This window comes from Paroedura picta, chromosome 8, assembly GCF_049243985.1.
Source record: "Paroedura picta isolate Pp20150507F chromosome 8, Ppicta_v3.0, whole genome shotgun sequence".
NCBI classification, from domain to species: Eukaryota; Metazoa; Chordata; class Lepidosauria; order Squamata; family Gekkonidae; genus Paroedura; species Paroedura picta.
This window is the reverse complement of record NC_135376.1, coordinates 34,414,399-34,430,875: the sequence shown is the minus strand read 5'-3', so window position 1 is coordinate 34,430,875 and position 16,477 is coordinate 34,414,399. Positions and strand designations below refer to the sequence as shown.

The 16,477-nt window shown below is 43.4% G+C and overlaps 1 protein-coding gene across 1 annotated transcript in view; it reads right to left on the bottom strand.

The window, feature by feature from the left end:
• LOC143843224 (vesicle-associated membrane protein 2-like) overlaps positions 1-16,477 on the bottom strand; it is a 36,912-nt gene that overhangs the window by 8,263 nt on the left and 12,172 nt on the right. Inside the window, exons 2-4 of the mRNA XM_077348962.1 lie at positions 6,423-6,546; positions 2,520-2,678; positions 1,720-1,771 (exon numbers count right to left, since the gene is read on the bottom strand). Of these exons, the coding sequence (XP_077205077.1) occupies positions 1,720-1,771; positions 2,520-2,678; positions 6,423-6,546 (335 nt within the window). The remainder of the gene's footprint in view (positions 1-1,719; positions 1,772-2,519; positions 2,679-6,422; positions 6,547-16,477) is intronic.

The window sequence follows — 16,477 nt, the reverse complement described above, 5'->3', positions numbered from 1 at the left end:
AGCATATTGGTGCTGACACTGGCGTATTAGAACATGTACCTCAACCACTGCTTTGAAGCAAATAAAAAAGAAAGAAATGATTTTTAACAGTGAGTTCTGACTGACAGACCCACTAATGGAAAAGGCACTCAAACCTCATGATGGATAGCTCCTCTAAACAAACTGTTATTGGCTTCTCCAGTAATCATACTCATTTTATGTGCCTGTCAGTTTCCTGTGTTCCTCTCAATATTTTGAAATTGCCCAAATGGACTTTGTTATGATTTCTGAAATATGTTTAGTGCAGACCCCCAGAGAAAGGTTTTTTCTGCTGCTGTGGAAAGGTTTCTCTTTGTTTGGTTTCCTGATTCATTTTGGAGGGTCTTGACAAGTGATTTTATCCTTGATTTTTCAACTTTTTAATAATTTTTATTTTATTTTGAGTTTTTGGTTGTAGATATCATATCTTTGTTTGCTGTTGTGAGCCACTATAGGCATGCTTGGCATGGAATAACAGAATATTAATGACCTAAATAAACAATGCAGGTAAATAAATGAGAAACTTTAGTATGAGTTGTCAATCCATGTAAAAACAGCCACTAACATTTTTGAATTCATCCACCACTGTGCATGCTAAAATGGCCGCATGGAAACAGGTGGTCAAGATCAAGCTAGATCCAATACAAAATGCTGTCCTAAAGCTTTCATACAGGGGTCTAGAGAATTAGGGGTGACTGTGGCATCCATGGCTGATATATCCTGTAGAATTACTGATAGTGTTGGCTTCTTCAACCAAAACCAAATTATGAATAATGTACCACTTTCAATGTAAGCGGTGCACTTTGTCTATTAAATCTGTGCCTGATATCTGCTCCATTCTATCCAATGGGACAGACTCTCCACTGGATAGAATGGAGAGATGGGGCCACCCTCTTTTGGAATCCCTGGACATGGACCCCATAGTCCAATTGTTGTGAAATCTGGAGGGGGGGGTCAGGGAAGAGCCTCCCGGAACTACCTGGAAGGTTTGGAGGCTGTAACTGGAACCCGCACCCCCAGCTGCTGGAAAGGTGGGAACAGTGGAATTCCCATTAAAGTTGATGGCGCCATTGACTTTAATGGATGCCAAAGCCAAATCAGTCCGGATCGGGCTCCTGGTGCACAAGCCTAATCACAACATACCTTGAGCTTCTTAGGTATTAAAGACCATAAGCCGTTTTGCCCAAGACATCAGAAAGGCTTTGTTCAGTAGCTGATTTAATGAACGACTGTGCTGTCCGAAGAACTTTTGTTGTTGATTTCAACAAGACCAAGATTAGACCTTGGTCATTGTGCAAGCATTTTATTCAGTCATGAAAAGATTCCCCTACTATTTGGAAAATCAAGGCAATATTGCCCCACCCCACAACTAGTTCTTCCTCAATCCCAAAGGCAGCATTATGTATTCATGTCTTCCACAAAACAAAAGTTCAGTGGCACCTTCAGGTCTAACAACTAAATGTCCTTAGTCTTTAAGATGCTAACAACATTTAATTAGTTTTTCAAGGTGCCACTGGAGTTTCATTTTGTTTTGCTACAACAGACTAACACAGCTACTCCTTTGCAATCCCTATGGAAGCACATGGGGGAAGAGGATACACAATACTGGACTCTCGGTAAACATTTGACCATCATTTCATTAAGCTCACTGAAAGCCATGAAACTAAGCAGACACTCAGAATAAAAATGCATGTTACTCACTTATAATTATGATAAGAATGACTGCACATACTACACCCAGGATGATCATCATCTAAAAAGAGAATTGAGGGGGGAAATTGAGAAGTGTTACTCTTGTCTGTGCTTTCTTCCAATGCAGACATGTCAGGTTTTCCAGAACAGACATCCATAGTACTCTTTAAAGGTGCATGAGTTCCTTCCACCACTGACTGCTGTGCCACAGTTATGATCTGTTCCTCAGTTCTGGACTTCCTTTTGGTGTGTATTTGTTTATTATTTAGGACATTTGGTACTTTCTCAAAGGCAGTGAGGGCCTCGATGGGCTGCAGCAGCTGAGCCAAAAGTCTTAGTACTGATTACATTTTAATCCCATTTTTAGTTCAAGGAGCTGAGGATGGTGCCCACAGCATCCACCTCATAACAAGCCTGTGAGGCAAGTTGGGCAGAGAGATAGCGAATGGTCCAAGGTCACAAAATTGAGCAGCAGCAGCTTGAATCAAAGTCCCACTGGTCCCACCCTCTTAATCAGTACACGTCAGCCTCCCTGGAAATCAAGTAATCCTCCAGCCTTGGGGTCCCACGGGCAGGGGCAATCTTGCATATAGCTCATCCATGCCTAAAAAGGACTCTGAAACCACGCCCAGTCAATTGTAGATCACTAGGTTACATTCCAGCCTTGGGCTGTGCAGTTCCCTGACAATGACCTACATATGTCAACTTAGAATGTTCATGGTAGCTGACTCACACACACAGCAATCTTTGCGCTTGTACGTCGAGTTAAGAAAAAGGAGCTGATTTTCCTTTATAATAGCAAGCCTTACCTTACAGTTTTTCCACCAGTATTTCCTCTTTAGCTTGGCCGCACTAGTTTCAAATTGTGAGGCACCAGCTTGCAGTGCATCTGCCCGGTTATCAAGCTCTGAAAGTTTCTGGTCTCTTTCTAGTACTTTGTCCACATTGACCCGCATTATGTCCACCACCTGAAATTGATGTGCCCAAAAGTTATACAGAACCAATTTTTAACGCAGTGAAAAGTGCAAGGATGATCATCAGGGCATGAAATGGTGCATAATTGGGGGGGGGGGGAATCTCATAGTTGGGATGGATAAAATGAATATAGTGCCTAAACTGAACAAATGTTACTGATACACATTTAAAACACAATTATTAAATCCTGACAAAGAGAAATAAATACATTTATATGTAAATAATATGTAAAACATGCAAAAATTTGTTTGCTGTACAAAATTTGGGCATGATGTCTCTAAGTAACAAGACACAAAAGTTCTGACCATGTTATAAAAACATTGTGAAAGTTCAATGGTGCAAACTTTTGCATGTTTTATTTTCTTTTATTAATATCCCTCCTCTCTGTTGCTTGACATAATTTCTTATTGTCTTTCACAACATTATCCAAGTCGATAAGAGATATTGTAATCACAGATCATGTAGCCAGCCTGGTCTGGCTAAGTGATGACATCACTGAGGGCAAATGACCTCGCTAAGGAAAAAAGGCATATGTTCCCTTTGCTGTGGTAGAAGAGTTGGTTCTTATAGGCTGCTTTTCTCTACCAGAAGGAGTCTCAAAGCGGCTTACCCTTACCTTCTACCTTCCCTTTCCTCCCCCCACAACAGACACCCTGTGGGGTGGGTGAGGCTGAGAGAGCCCTGATATCACTGCTCGGTCCGAACAGCTTTATCAGTGCTGTGGCGAGCCCAAGGTCACCCAGCTGGCTGCATGTGGGGGAGGAGTGGGGAATCAAACTCGGCTCGCCAAATTATAAGTTGGCACTTGTAACCACTACACCAAGCTGGTAATCAGGCTGTAGTCTGCCTCCTTTCCTAAACAGAATAAATCTTTGGTATTACTTTGGTTTGACCTGGGCAGCCCAGGCTAGCCCGATCTTGTCAGATCCTGGAAGTTAAGCAGGACCAGCCCTGCCTAGTATTTGAATGGGGCAGACCTACAAGGAATACCAGGGTTGTGATGCCAAGGCGGGCAATGACAAATCCCCTCTGAATGTCCTTTTCCTTTGGGGTCACCATAAGTCAGCTGTGACTTAACAGCAAAAAATATGACTTGTTATCAGGACATTCTAAATTCAGCTATTTGTGTGATAAGTGAGCCAATCAAACTGAAAGACTCAGGAGATGAACATTGAAGTTATTATATTTGATTAATTAGTGAGTTTTTCCCATCTACAGGCCAAATGTTCTTAGATGATGAAATACTAAATGTTTGCCTTTCCATCATTACCCCTCCCCTAACAAAACAGACATTTCCCCATTTTTGCAATAAACAATCTTATTCGGAAATCTTGCTTCCAGTCAGTTTAAACACAACAATGTAATGTTTATAGACAAAGTTACATATTTGCAGCTGGTCATGAAAGTACAGTCTTCTAAACAGCACCAGGCAACATGGTTCCCTTGACACCTTAATTCCTGTTTGAGCCATAGTTAGGACTTCAATGAATATTCACATAATGAAGCCTTTATGCAAAATTAGTGTTTCTGGGAGGCATTGCTTTTCAATATACTTTTCAGATTGTTTACAGCTACTTTTTTCTTCCACTCCCTTTGCTGCTTGACATGATTTTTCATTCTTCCCTCCATGACCTCACCCACTATAGGATCCCATAGTCGAAGTGATAATGTTTTTCTTCCACGGCCTAACCACTGAGCCCTTTGGACAGAGGCAACCAATTCCCTAGCTTGTGGCCAAGTCCATTAAGGTAGGAGGGGAAAGGCTGCAGACCCCTTCTAAAGTTCCCATGGACCCCCAGGGGTCCACAGACTCCTGGTTGGGAATCCCTGCAACAGGCTAACAAAAGGGTGAAATCTCTGGCATTCATTCACTGTAATGGGGTTTTATGGTGTTTGGTGCCACCTTATGGTTCTAGAACAAAGCACACTTATCTAGGTCTATGTTTGCACTGACTGGTAACTTCTAGTTCATTCTGTCGGAACAAGTGTGCTTGCACACAAAAGTTTCTACCTTGAATAAAACTCTGTTGGTCTTAAGGGCACCACTGGACTCAGCTTTGTTCTGCTGCTTCAGACTAACACAGCTACCCAACTGAACCCAAGGGCTATGTCTAGTATGGCATTACATTGTCACAGTCTCTCTAGGTGGACCTTGTTTCCACTGATATTATATCTTCACTCCACAGGAGCCAAATTCACTCCTGCAAAAATATAAAAAGATGCTGCTTCACTTCAACCTGAAAGGGTGTGCTAGGTCACCAGCAGCTGGGTGTTGCCAGCTGATCAGGAAATACAAAAAAATAAAACAGTCACAGAAAACAAACAAAGAAACTAAAAATCCCTGGTTCCCCCCCAATTCAATTCCCACCCAACTTTCACATCTGTAGTTTCTGCATCTTGTCAGCATGTCATGAGCCAAGTAATGGACCATGAAGACCACCAAAACTTTGAATCAGATTTGTCCTGTAAATTTCATGATTCCTGGCATGTGGAGACCTGATTGGAAGCAGGACATTGGTATATGCAGAGAGAGTGCTTAAGCCTCCCCCTTTGCCATTTTCCTGCATTGAAATGGCCCTGGAAAGCTGCTGCTTGCCCTGCTGGGGAACCATACTTGTACATATAAATTTTCCCAATGGGGCAAATAGCAGCAGCCCACAGCCCTTTAATGTTGATAACATGATGTGATGTTTGGGAAGGTTTAAGCCCCCTCTTTCTGTGCACTAGGGTCCCTGACCTGAATGGGAGCTCCACATGCCTAGGAACACGAAATTCTCAGTGCACATCGGACTGGAAATACTTAGGGGTGATGTGAGGAGTTTGCTATGTGCGAACTGATCCTTGAAAGTGTATCTGACTCTGCTTGTCTTGATTCTGTGAGCCCATAAAAAGAGTAAGAGTTTTTATTTATTGCGCTGTTAGATAAGTGTTGAGCACTGGTGCTCATGGGGATGTTCTTGTCCTTATTAGGGGAGAAGGTGTGTAAATAGTTGCATATCCCATTCTATAAAATACACTGTGCTCCTTAATTATGATTACGTAATATAGCTATGCGATTTGACTTGCAGCTTGACTGTTATCTTTTTAACACGTGTGCTGAACTTCCTACCTTGGATATAACAACTGCCCCCAGAAGTAGCCTCTGCCCTTCTGATGTTTTTGTAAAATGGACTTGACTCCTTCCTTTATGCAAACATGCTTCAGTTTTTATCTGTGGCTTGATTCACTATTTGAGTTTATCTGTTCTTGGTATAGTGGTTAGGAGTGCAGACTTCTAATCTGGCAATCCGGGTTTGATTCCCTGCTCCTCCCCCACATGCAGCCAGCTGGGTGACCTTGGGTTTGCCACAGCACTGATAAAGCTGTTCTGACTAAGCAGGAATATGAGGGCTCTCACAGCCTCACCCACCTCACAGGGTGTATGTTGTGGGGGAGAGGACAGGGAAGCGACTGTAAGCCGCTTTGAGACGCCTTTGGGTAGAGAAAAGCGGCATATAAAACCCAACTCTGTCACCCTTTCTGATCATCTGGATGGTGCTGTTATCTGTGGGAGTTTGGTATGGCATGTTAATGGTATGGCTTGATGGCAAAGGCATGCAACAGAAAGGGACCTCTTAGTTTGTGTCCAGGAACAAAGGATATTCTGCTCAGATGAGGACCCTGCAAGTGGCTCTGAACAGATTATTTCAATCATGACCTTGTAATTCCTAAACATCATCAAGTGTCTCAAAACTCACCTCATTCACTTGGGCTTGTGTCTGCTGCAGCCTTCGATTGCTGGTCACATTCGTCTGGAGAGGGGCTCCTCCGGTGCCAGGACCAGGGGCACCACTGGCATCCAGGGAAGGAGTTGGCACTGACCTAGTTTAGAAATGCAGCAAATATTACAGACACTTTTTGCACATGCCTTGTATTGTTGTAAGATTGCAATGAAGGGAAAGGCAGCGTTTGGGGCCTGAAGACTAGCAACCTGTTCACTGGGAAAGGCCCTCAGCACTTTCTAATTCCCTTTCCCCAGAAAATGCCACTGCTTGCCCCTGCTTTCTGGAGTTCCTCTGCCTCCCCTGCCTAAACACTGATCTTCCTCAAGACCCATTATGCACAGGGGGAATAACGCACATTCGGGGTGGAATGGCAGCGACTAAAATCACGGATAACGCACGGAGGCGGCTGAAACCGGCCGCAGCTTCGGTGCATGCCGCCGAAAGAGCCGTGTTAGCGAAACGCGGAAGAAAGCGCAGCTTCCGGGTGACTGGGGCGTAACCAGAAGCGGTGCCGGGATCACTGCGTGCATAATCGGTTACTCTGGGTTTTGCTGCCATCAGGCCCCTTCCCGTGCATAACCAGTGTGCTTCGTGTCTTCCCCCTTCGCATTTTCCATGTGACCCGAAATCGCCGTTTTGGCGGCCGTGCATGGTGGGCCCAAGTGTGGCTTGTGGGGGACCTCCGGAGGATAGCACAAGAGGTAAATTGGAGGTGAATTGCAGAAGAAGGGAGGAAATTGGCAAAAATTGTTAGACATTTTTGACAGGACCCATTTTTATCACAGATGTGGACTATCATGCAAAATACCCAAGTGCTGGTTTCGTTGACATTTCTACTATGCAAAACTCTAAAGGATGAACTGCCTTCCAACATTGTGCATGCCCTCCATATCATCCAGGTTGGTAGTCTACTCATTTCCAGTTCATCTGCTAGCATTTTCTCTTATATTTATGTTGGGATGTAGTCAACCTGGGCCCATTCTGCACACATTGGTTAATGGACTTCCAAAGCACTTTAAAAGTAGATTTTCCTGTTCTGTGCAGGAAAATCCAGCTGCAAAAGCGCATTATCCTACATGTGCAGAATGAGCCATGGCCTCCTAATCTGAATGCACAATACCCCTTCTCTTCATTTACATGTGTGCTCCATTTTGCTCAGTTTGTGCTTTTGCAACTGAAGCCCAAAACGGTGATATAATGCAACTGCTTGCTTCAGCAGGAATTCTCTCTGCTGTAATCCATTCACTTGGTATGCCTGCTATTCTCTGCATACATACTTGGGCAACGTGGTTGCTCTTCTTGTAGTTGTGGGTGTAACAGTCCTCATGCACATGAGAATTAGAATTGCTTCTTGCCATCTGTTTGAGCTAAGTAAAAGCAATGTATGCCCACTTTCCTTTCCATGAGTGCAAGAGATAGCATAAGGCATTTCTTCTGAGACAATTTGAAAACTAAATTAAATGAAAGCATGTGAAATAGCTGTTGTACATTCTGTTGCTCCATATCCTGATTGCAATTTTGTTAAAATTACATTCATTCATTTGTATACAAGCTTTCAATTCAACTTAGCTCCCCAAGGTGGTGAAAAAGCAGTAAAAATGTGTTTAAAACACAGCTAAGTAATATAAAATATTTTAAACAGGTAAGACATATAAACACCTAAACACAGAGACACACAAACTTGGGGGAGGGCCAATGGGAGTTAGCGAAGGGATGTAAAATGTAGCACAAAGGTCTTCCCATTCTGATGGAAAAAAATAACACAGAAAGAGAAATCTCCCTGGGGAGGGAATTTTAGAGTTTTGGCACGTTGACTGAGAAGGCTCTTTCTCTGGTTGTACCTGTCTAGTCTCAGATGTTGGGGGCATCTGAATCAGGGTGTCTGATGTAGGTGGAACAAGTCTGGAGCAATATGGCCAATATGACCCACTCCAGTCAACATTCTGGCTGCAGGACTGCAGCTTCTGGACACTCTTCAATGCCAGCCCTATGTAGAGCACATTGCAGGAGTCTAATCTAGGTGTCACTAGGGCATGCATCACAATGCAGAGACTGGCTGAAACTGGTGAAAGGTGGTCCTGACCACCACTGCCACCAGTTTATCCAACAAGAGGCCAGGGTCCAGAAGAAACTCCAAGCTATGAACCTGCTAGTTTAGGGGGTGTCCAACCTTGTCCAGACATCCCAGTTCCTTGGCCAAATCTTCCATTCTTCAGTAGCACCTCTGTTTTGTTGGCACCCCAAAACTGCCTCCAGGTACCTGTCTGGAGTTTCCATAGCCTACTGGGATCTGTTGTGTTGCTGCAGCTATTGTGCAGTGTCATGGACAGTCTTGGTTCAGCCTTTCCCTAAGAACAGCCCATGAAAGCTGATGGCATGTTGAGAGAAGGAGGCCTAGAAACAGTGGTTGAAAGGATGGCAGGTAAGGGTTAGCAGCAGACAAGTAGACAGCTTAAGCGCTGAGGTGAAAAGAGGGCTTTCTGACTTGGAGAACTGTGCAGAAGAGTTGCTTGGAACAGGCTGAAAATAGTTAATGTGGAACTAAAGGAAGCCATTTGTTGTTGTAAGATCTCGGTTCAAAAGTTCAATGAAAATGAAAGGTTGTTTCATTGACTTTACTTTCCTCAATGTTTTATTCTTTATTCTTATAAAGCTTCTTGGAGTGAGAGGGAGGACCTGAGGTGTGAGATGGTCTCAGTTCTCTGGACTTTAAAAATCCTCACATAAATGCATCTGTTCAAACACCCATATAGGACTTTGGGAATGTGTGAAGCCTCGCATGAAATCATGAAGCTGTCTTGTACTGAGTTAAACCACTTGTCTATCAAGGTCAGTCTGACTGGCCGTGACTCTCCAGTGCCTCAGGCAGAGGTCTTTCATGCTACCTACTACCTAATTCTTTTTTCTGGAGGTGCTGGGGATTGAACCTGGGATCTTCTGCATGAAAAGCAGAACCCATGTCATTTAGCACCTTCCCTACATCCAGGGCTCCAGCATGCAAATGCAGTGCTTTATCTGTTAAATGATATTCTCTCTCTTTCCAAAACATGTAATTTCCCCAAATTTCTCTATAAATGAACAATTTGTTACATAGCTTTAATAAACGGAAATGCATATTTGTTTCTATTCTAATTAAGGCACAAGACAAGTCTTTGCCTGCCACAAACTTGTTTTTACACAAATATCCCTTTAGACGCCTCCAACAGATCCCATCAGCCCTAATGCCTGAACACAGGCCAGTGAATCTTCCTGACGCCTACAGGTCTGACAGTTCTTAATGATTCCTCACTCCCACACTGCTGTGACTCACTGTCTTTCTGAATCGTCCCTCACCAATTCGTCCTGCAGAGAGGCATAAAGTACTACCCGGTCCTGTTAAGGAAATCCTTGTGCTTCTACCAACACCAACACCACAAAAGCGCTTCCTCCACACCTGCTATCTCCTCTGCAATGACAGACCAAGAAAGCACCGTCTATATGAATCATGCCTTTCCGCATCACCAGAGCCCTGATGAACAAGGTTCAACTTGTGCAGCCAGGATAACAAACAAACAAACAAAAACATTCACCAGTACAGCTTATGGTTTGGAGAGATAAAAGTGTTTCACCTGTGGGCTACCCCTTTCCCCATCTCTCACCCTGTCAATCATCAAATGTCCAAATCCAACACTCTCTCAAGATGTGCATGCTTTTCTCAGTCTCTCCAGCTACTCTTGTTGCATATCACCTGTTTGTTTGGGAGGGATGACAATACCTTTATCAAGTTTCTGTTCAAATAAAAGAGCCTTAATCACAGATAAACAGCATGTCCATCAGAACTCTTGGATGCTTAGGGCTGATCCTGCGTTGAGCAGGGGGTTGGACTAGATGGCCTGTATGGCCCCTTCCAACTCTATGATTCTATGATTCCAACTCCCTTGTGATCTGGAGGGAGCAATATTTTGATCTCATTCCTGCTAAAATAAATGCAGAAAACATTCTGGACCAACTTTGGTGTAACTAAAAACATATAAACATATAAACATTTGATAAAAAATAAGTTTGTCCATCCCTCCTCTGCTCTGTTTTCAGGCCAAACTGACTGGCCCACTACTCTCCTTCCCTCCCTCCCTCCTCCCAGAGTCTAGTACAGGCAATCATACACTTTAATCTGATCCTCACCTACTAGGGCTACTTTCTGTTCCCTGCAACAGTCACCATCCTTCTCTTTGCCTTCTTCTTGCCTTGCTTCTCTGACTGAGTCCTCATTATACTGCCTGGGAGATGTGGCTAAGATTGAGAAGAAGCCATCAGGTTGGCAGAAGGGAAAACATTGCCAGAGTAAAAAGGGAGTCCAGCCAGTGCTGTGGAACAAGTAAAAAATGAACAGTTTCCAGCACTTTTCACCTCCTGCAGTCCCACTTGCTAGAAAACCACTAATCTCAAGCACCTTGGTTGGCAGAAGAAATGAGCCTCCCCAAGCATTTACTAAATGGCCCAGGTGGGCTACACGTAACAATTTGGCTTAAAACCCATCTGATTTTTTTTTTACTCCCAGGCCTGATTTCATCTGTTTTTTAACATTGTGTAACATCCAGCCAGGAGAAGAGTTCTGGGCTCGCACAATGTTTTGTTTCAACTTGGTTGATCCCAGTAAAAGATATTACCTAGATTTCTTTCTTGCTTCTGATTTCCTTGGGACATGAATGGACAAACTTCACCACGTGACATTGCATGTACCCATTGTCTTGGGTAAACAAGGACCCTGCTTGCTATCTGTGCAACAGCAGATTTGATTCTAGTAGCAGCTTAGAGACCAACAACATTTGGGCACTATAAGTTCTTGACAGCCAAATGTCCCTTCATCAGCATCTTATTCTTCTACTGCAGACCAACATGGCTACTCTGCTGAAACTATTTGTGCAATGTTAATATGCCAGAAATTTGTATCTTGGGCAAGCATTGCATTGGCATGCTAAGTGGCCTGTGGGACACCCAGAGCCAAGGCAGTGTAGTGGTTGCAGTGTTGGACTAGGAGTTGGAAAACCCAGGTTTGAATCCCTGCTCTGCCTTGGAAGCTTGCTGGATATTTTAGGGCCAATCACATACTCTCAGCCTAACCAACCTCACAGGGTTGTTGTGAGAATAAAATGGAGGAGAGGAGAAAGCTGTAAACTGCTTTGGGTCTCCTGTGGGGAGAAATGTAGGATATACAAAAATTAAAAAGTAACATTGATTGCACTGCCAAGTACAATGGAAGGGAGCTAAAGCAGCAAGGAATTGACAGAGGGACTCCCTGAGTAGAAAATACATTGTTTGGAGTTTTCTGTAGGGGGGGGGGGATCTTAAATCAGTTTTTAATCTTAAATCAGTTCCTGTGATTGCACAGGAAATATTCAAGAGATATGTGAGAATAGCAAAATATAGTAGTTAAAGATATAAGATCGTTTTGCAAAGGTAAGAAAGAAATGCTGATGATGTATCTAACAGAATCAACAGTACACAACATTCCTTGTCAACATCAAGGCTACCAGTGTTACCCAAATGGGCTCGTTTGCCTGGTATGCCTATGCCCAATTTAGAACACAACTGGAAGATTCCCCAGGTAGGCAGAATGTTATCACAGTAAAGGGGATCTTGGTCACAAAGACCTGATAATTCTATCAGCGAGGCATTAGCAATAACCCTTTATACAATGTGACAAACAACTTTTAGACTTGCACAGATGTCTTTTGATTACCTCATACATATTTCCTTCATTTCTATATAAGCACATTTTGTAAAGTATAAGTATATCTTGTCCTCATGTGACAAATTTATGGTTGTGTGTAGACTTAGTAAACACCAGCTACACAAATATAGCACCCATACCTCCCTACATTAACAGTTCCACTTATTCAGCTCTGCTAGACCTCATGATATCTTATTTTACCACATTCTACTAAGCACAGTGACCTTTAACTCAGTAGCAGAAATTGGGCTATATACTCAAAGCTATGCCCCTTCAAAATAGCATGGGCTTTATCAGTCTTGCTAACTTACCTATCACCAGGACTGCAGCACACACAGAAACAAAAAATAGGAAAGAAAACTTTTTCCAAGAAGGTTTATTTATTTATTTCTTGTTTACATTTATAAACTGCCCCTATCCAGCCTGTGGTCTCAGGGCGTTCACGGCATTCATAAAATATAATTAAAACAGTGAAAACAGTTAAAATCAACCATACATTATTAATCATACCATAGCTGTATGCCAGGTCTCATAGGTTAGACTAGTCGGTGGACTAGGTCCTGGATGTTTATTATTCTTCTCATATGAAGGAGGTGAATGAGAGTGGGGAGCTGGCTATGTTGCAACAGGGGAGGCCCATTGATGTTCAGATTATTTGCTTATCCAAACTGGCTTCAACCATAGGCCTGGTGAGAGAGCTCCATCTTGCAGGCCCTATGGAACTGTGCTGGCTCCGTTAGGGCCCTGATGTTAGGGCCCTGAGACAGAGTTCAACGAGAGCTGAACACTCTGAACTGAACTGAAAATGGGCAAATGAGAACAAGATGCAATTTAATAAATATAAGTGTAAAGTTCTGCATCTGGGTCAGAAAAATGAAAAGCATGCCTACTGGATGAGGGATGCGCTTCTAGGTAACTCTGTGTGTGAACGAGACCTTGGGGTACTTGTGGATTGTAAACTAAACATGAGCAGGCAGTGTGATGCAGTGGTAAAAAAGGCAAATGCCATTTTGGGCTGTATCAACAGGGGCATCACATCAAAATCACAAGATGTCATAGTCCCATTGTATACGGCACTGGTCAGACCACACCTGGAGTACTGTGTGCAGTTCTGGAGGCCTCACTTCAAGAAGGACGTCGATAAAATTGAAAGGGTACAGAGGAGAGTAACGAAGATGATCTGGGGCCAAGGGACCAAGCCCTATGAAGATAGGTTGAGGGGCTTGGGAATGTTCAGCCTGGAGAAAAGGCGGTTGAGAGGGGACATGATAGCCCTCTTTAAGTATTTGAAAGGTTGTCACTTGGAGGAGGGCAGGATGCTGTTCCTGTTGGCTGCAGAGGAGAGGACACGCAGTAATGGGTTTAAACTTCAAGTACAACGATATAGGCTAGATATCAGGAAAAAAAATTCACAGTCAGAGTAGTTCAGCAGTGGAACAGGCTGCCTAAGGAGGTGGTGAGCTCCCCCTCACTGGCAGTCTTCAAGTAAAGGTTGGATGCACACTTTTCTTGGATGCTTTAGGATGCTTAGGGCTGATCCTGCGTTGAGCAGGGGGTTGGACTAGATGGCCTTTATGGACCCTTCCAACTCTATGATTCTATGATTCTATTCTATGATGTTCTCTGGGAGCTCCTTCCACCAAGCGGGGGCCAAGGCAGTGAAAACCCTGGCCCTGGTCAAGGCCAGTTGGACCACTTTTGGGCCAGGAACTACTAGATGATTATTAGTACCTGGGTTGAAAGCTATATTATTAGGCAGAGCCCCAGCAGCAAATGCTGGTTTCTTTCTGATATGCTTCACCTTCTGCTTTGAGAAACAAAGTCAGACTGGTCACTAGGAGATCACCAAGATTCATTCAGCATACAAATTAACAGTCTCTGTTTTGTGTCTGTATGTCACTGTAATGAAAATCTCTTCTTTAACAGCAGGTTGATGCTTCTTCTGGATGCCTGCCTGGAACATATTATTGAGAAATGATTATCATCTGTGTTGCATGGAATACATCAACTGGCTCCCAGGATTGCAGTGATTCGGCACTGAGCATACAGGGACTGTAGTAAGGCCAAATGCTAACAAACACACATTGGTGTACTGTGAGATAGGAAAGGTAGCTTATCAGAGGATTTACAGTTGCTTCATAAATAAGCCGAGACATCTATTCATGGCTGTCACCCCTTACCCTAGCATGGATTTCCCCATGCTAGGTGGGATATACCTATTATTCAGTAGTAAACTAACTTCAAACAGTAGGATGCAGGTAAACTGTAGAACTGTATCAGTGCCATGTGTGTTAGATTCTCTTGTTACATCCTCATGGTATGGTAGTTAGGAGTGCCGACTTCTAATCTAGCGAGCATTGATAAAGCTGTTTTGACTGAGCAGTAATCTCAGAGCTCTCTCAGCCTCACCCACCTCACAGCGTGTCTGTTGTGGGGAGAGGAAAGGGAAGACGACTGTAAGCTGATTTGAGACTCCTTCGCGTAGAGAAAAGCGGCATATAAGAACCAACTCTTCTTTTTAATCACATACAATGCTCCCTCTGGTTGCATTTCAGCAGCGCAGTTACCTTATGTGTAAGTAATAGCTTCTGTTTATTGTTTGAAATAGAAATAAACAAGTACTTTAACCCAGAAGAGTCATCAGCTATGGGCCCTATTGGAGCTTTCACAGTTTTGCAGGGCCTGCAAGATGGAGCTCTTCCGCCTGGTTTTTGGTTGAGGCCAGGATAAGGAAGATCTGGGGCCCCTCACCAAGGTCATCTGACTCCTTCCATAGGAAGATCTCCCCAGGGATTTGGTTTTAGACATTCTGTAGAGTGGGGAGGGGGGGATCTTTTTGCCATCAAGATGGTTAATATTGGTATTTTTATAATATTTTATGGGTTTTATTGTTATGTAAACTGTTGCAAGCCTTTTTAAAGGGAGTGGCAATATATAAAGTATAAATTAAAAAAAATAAAAAACAATAATATTTTTAGAAGATCTCCATACAAATAAGGGGAGAGTCATTGTTCTGGGAGCATGGGTATCAGCCCTGCTTGTGTTTGGTGTAGTGGTTAGGAGTGCGGACTTCTAATCTGGCATGCCAGGTTCGATTCTGCACTCCCCCACATGCAACCAGCTGGGTGACCTTGGGCTTGCCAGGGCACTGATAACGCTCTTCTGACCGGGCAGTGATATCAGGGCTCTCTCAGCCTCATCCACCTCACAAGGTGTCTGTTGTGGGGAGAGGAATGGGAAGGCAACTGTAAGCCGCTTTGAGCCTCCTTCGGGTCGGGAAAAGCGGCATATAAGAACCAACTCTTCTTCTTCTTCTTCTTCATCATCACTCAAAGAATCAGTCCTGGACAGGCAACAGGATAGCTCAGAGCTCACAGCTCCATTCATTCAAATAAAAGAGGGAGGCCTGGTGGCAAAAGACAGTGTGGTGCCCTTTGTCACTAATGATGTCCCAAGATCAGCGGCAAAGGGTCTGCAACCCTCACACAACCAACATTGGACATGGAAATTGCAACAACTATAACATCATTTTTCATTTTGTTTCAGTCCAGTCACCTGTTCTAGTCTGGTTCCAGTTCAGGGCACTTTTTATTTGTTAATTTGTTTTTGAATTTTAAGAGCCTCTTGTGGCGCAGAGTGGTAAGGCAGCAGACATGCAGTCTGAAAGCTCTGCTCATGAGGCTGTGAGTTCAATCCCAACAGCCTGCTCAAGGTTGACTCAGCCTTCCATCCTTCCGAGGTCGGTAAAATGAGTCCTCAGCTTGCTGGGGGGTAAACAGTAATGACTGGGGAAGGTACTGGCAAACCACCCTGTATTGAGTCTGCCATGAAAACGCTAGAGGGTGTCACCCCAAGGGTCAGAAATGACCTGGTGCTTGCACAGGGGATACCTTTACCTTTACCTTTAGAATTTATCTACAGTCTCATTGAAACTCAAGGTCTATTACACAGCGTAAGTCTGTGCAATCAGCAGGATGAGGACTCTAACTAGCAATGCAATAGGATTAGGAGTATGAACATTTTAAAGAAAGCAAAAAGTAATACCCTTAATGTGTCAAGCAGTTCAGAAAACAGAATAAAGTTGGAGTTCAGTAGCACCTTTAGGAGCAACCAAATTTAATTGTAGTATAAGCTTTGTGGTTGTGCATGGGCACAAAATTCTAAATTTTGTGTATCTTAAAGTTGCCACTTGGTTCTATCATTTGAGACTAATTCAACTACCCATCTGAATATGGAAAATACAGGAAATAGTATTACAGAAGTAAAAAGCAATGCAGTAAGAGCAGGGTAATGCATGTAAGCTATGTAAGAGTTAATA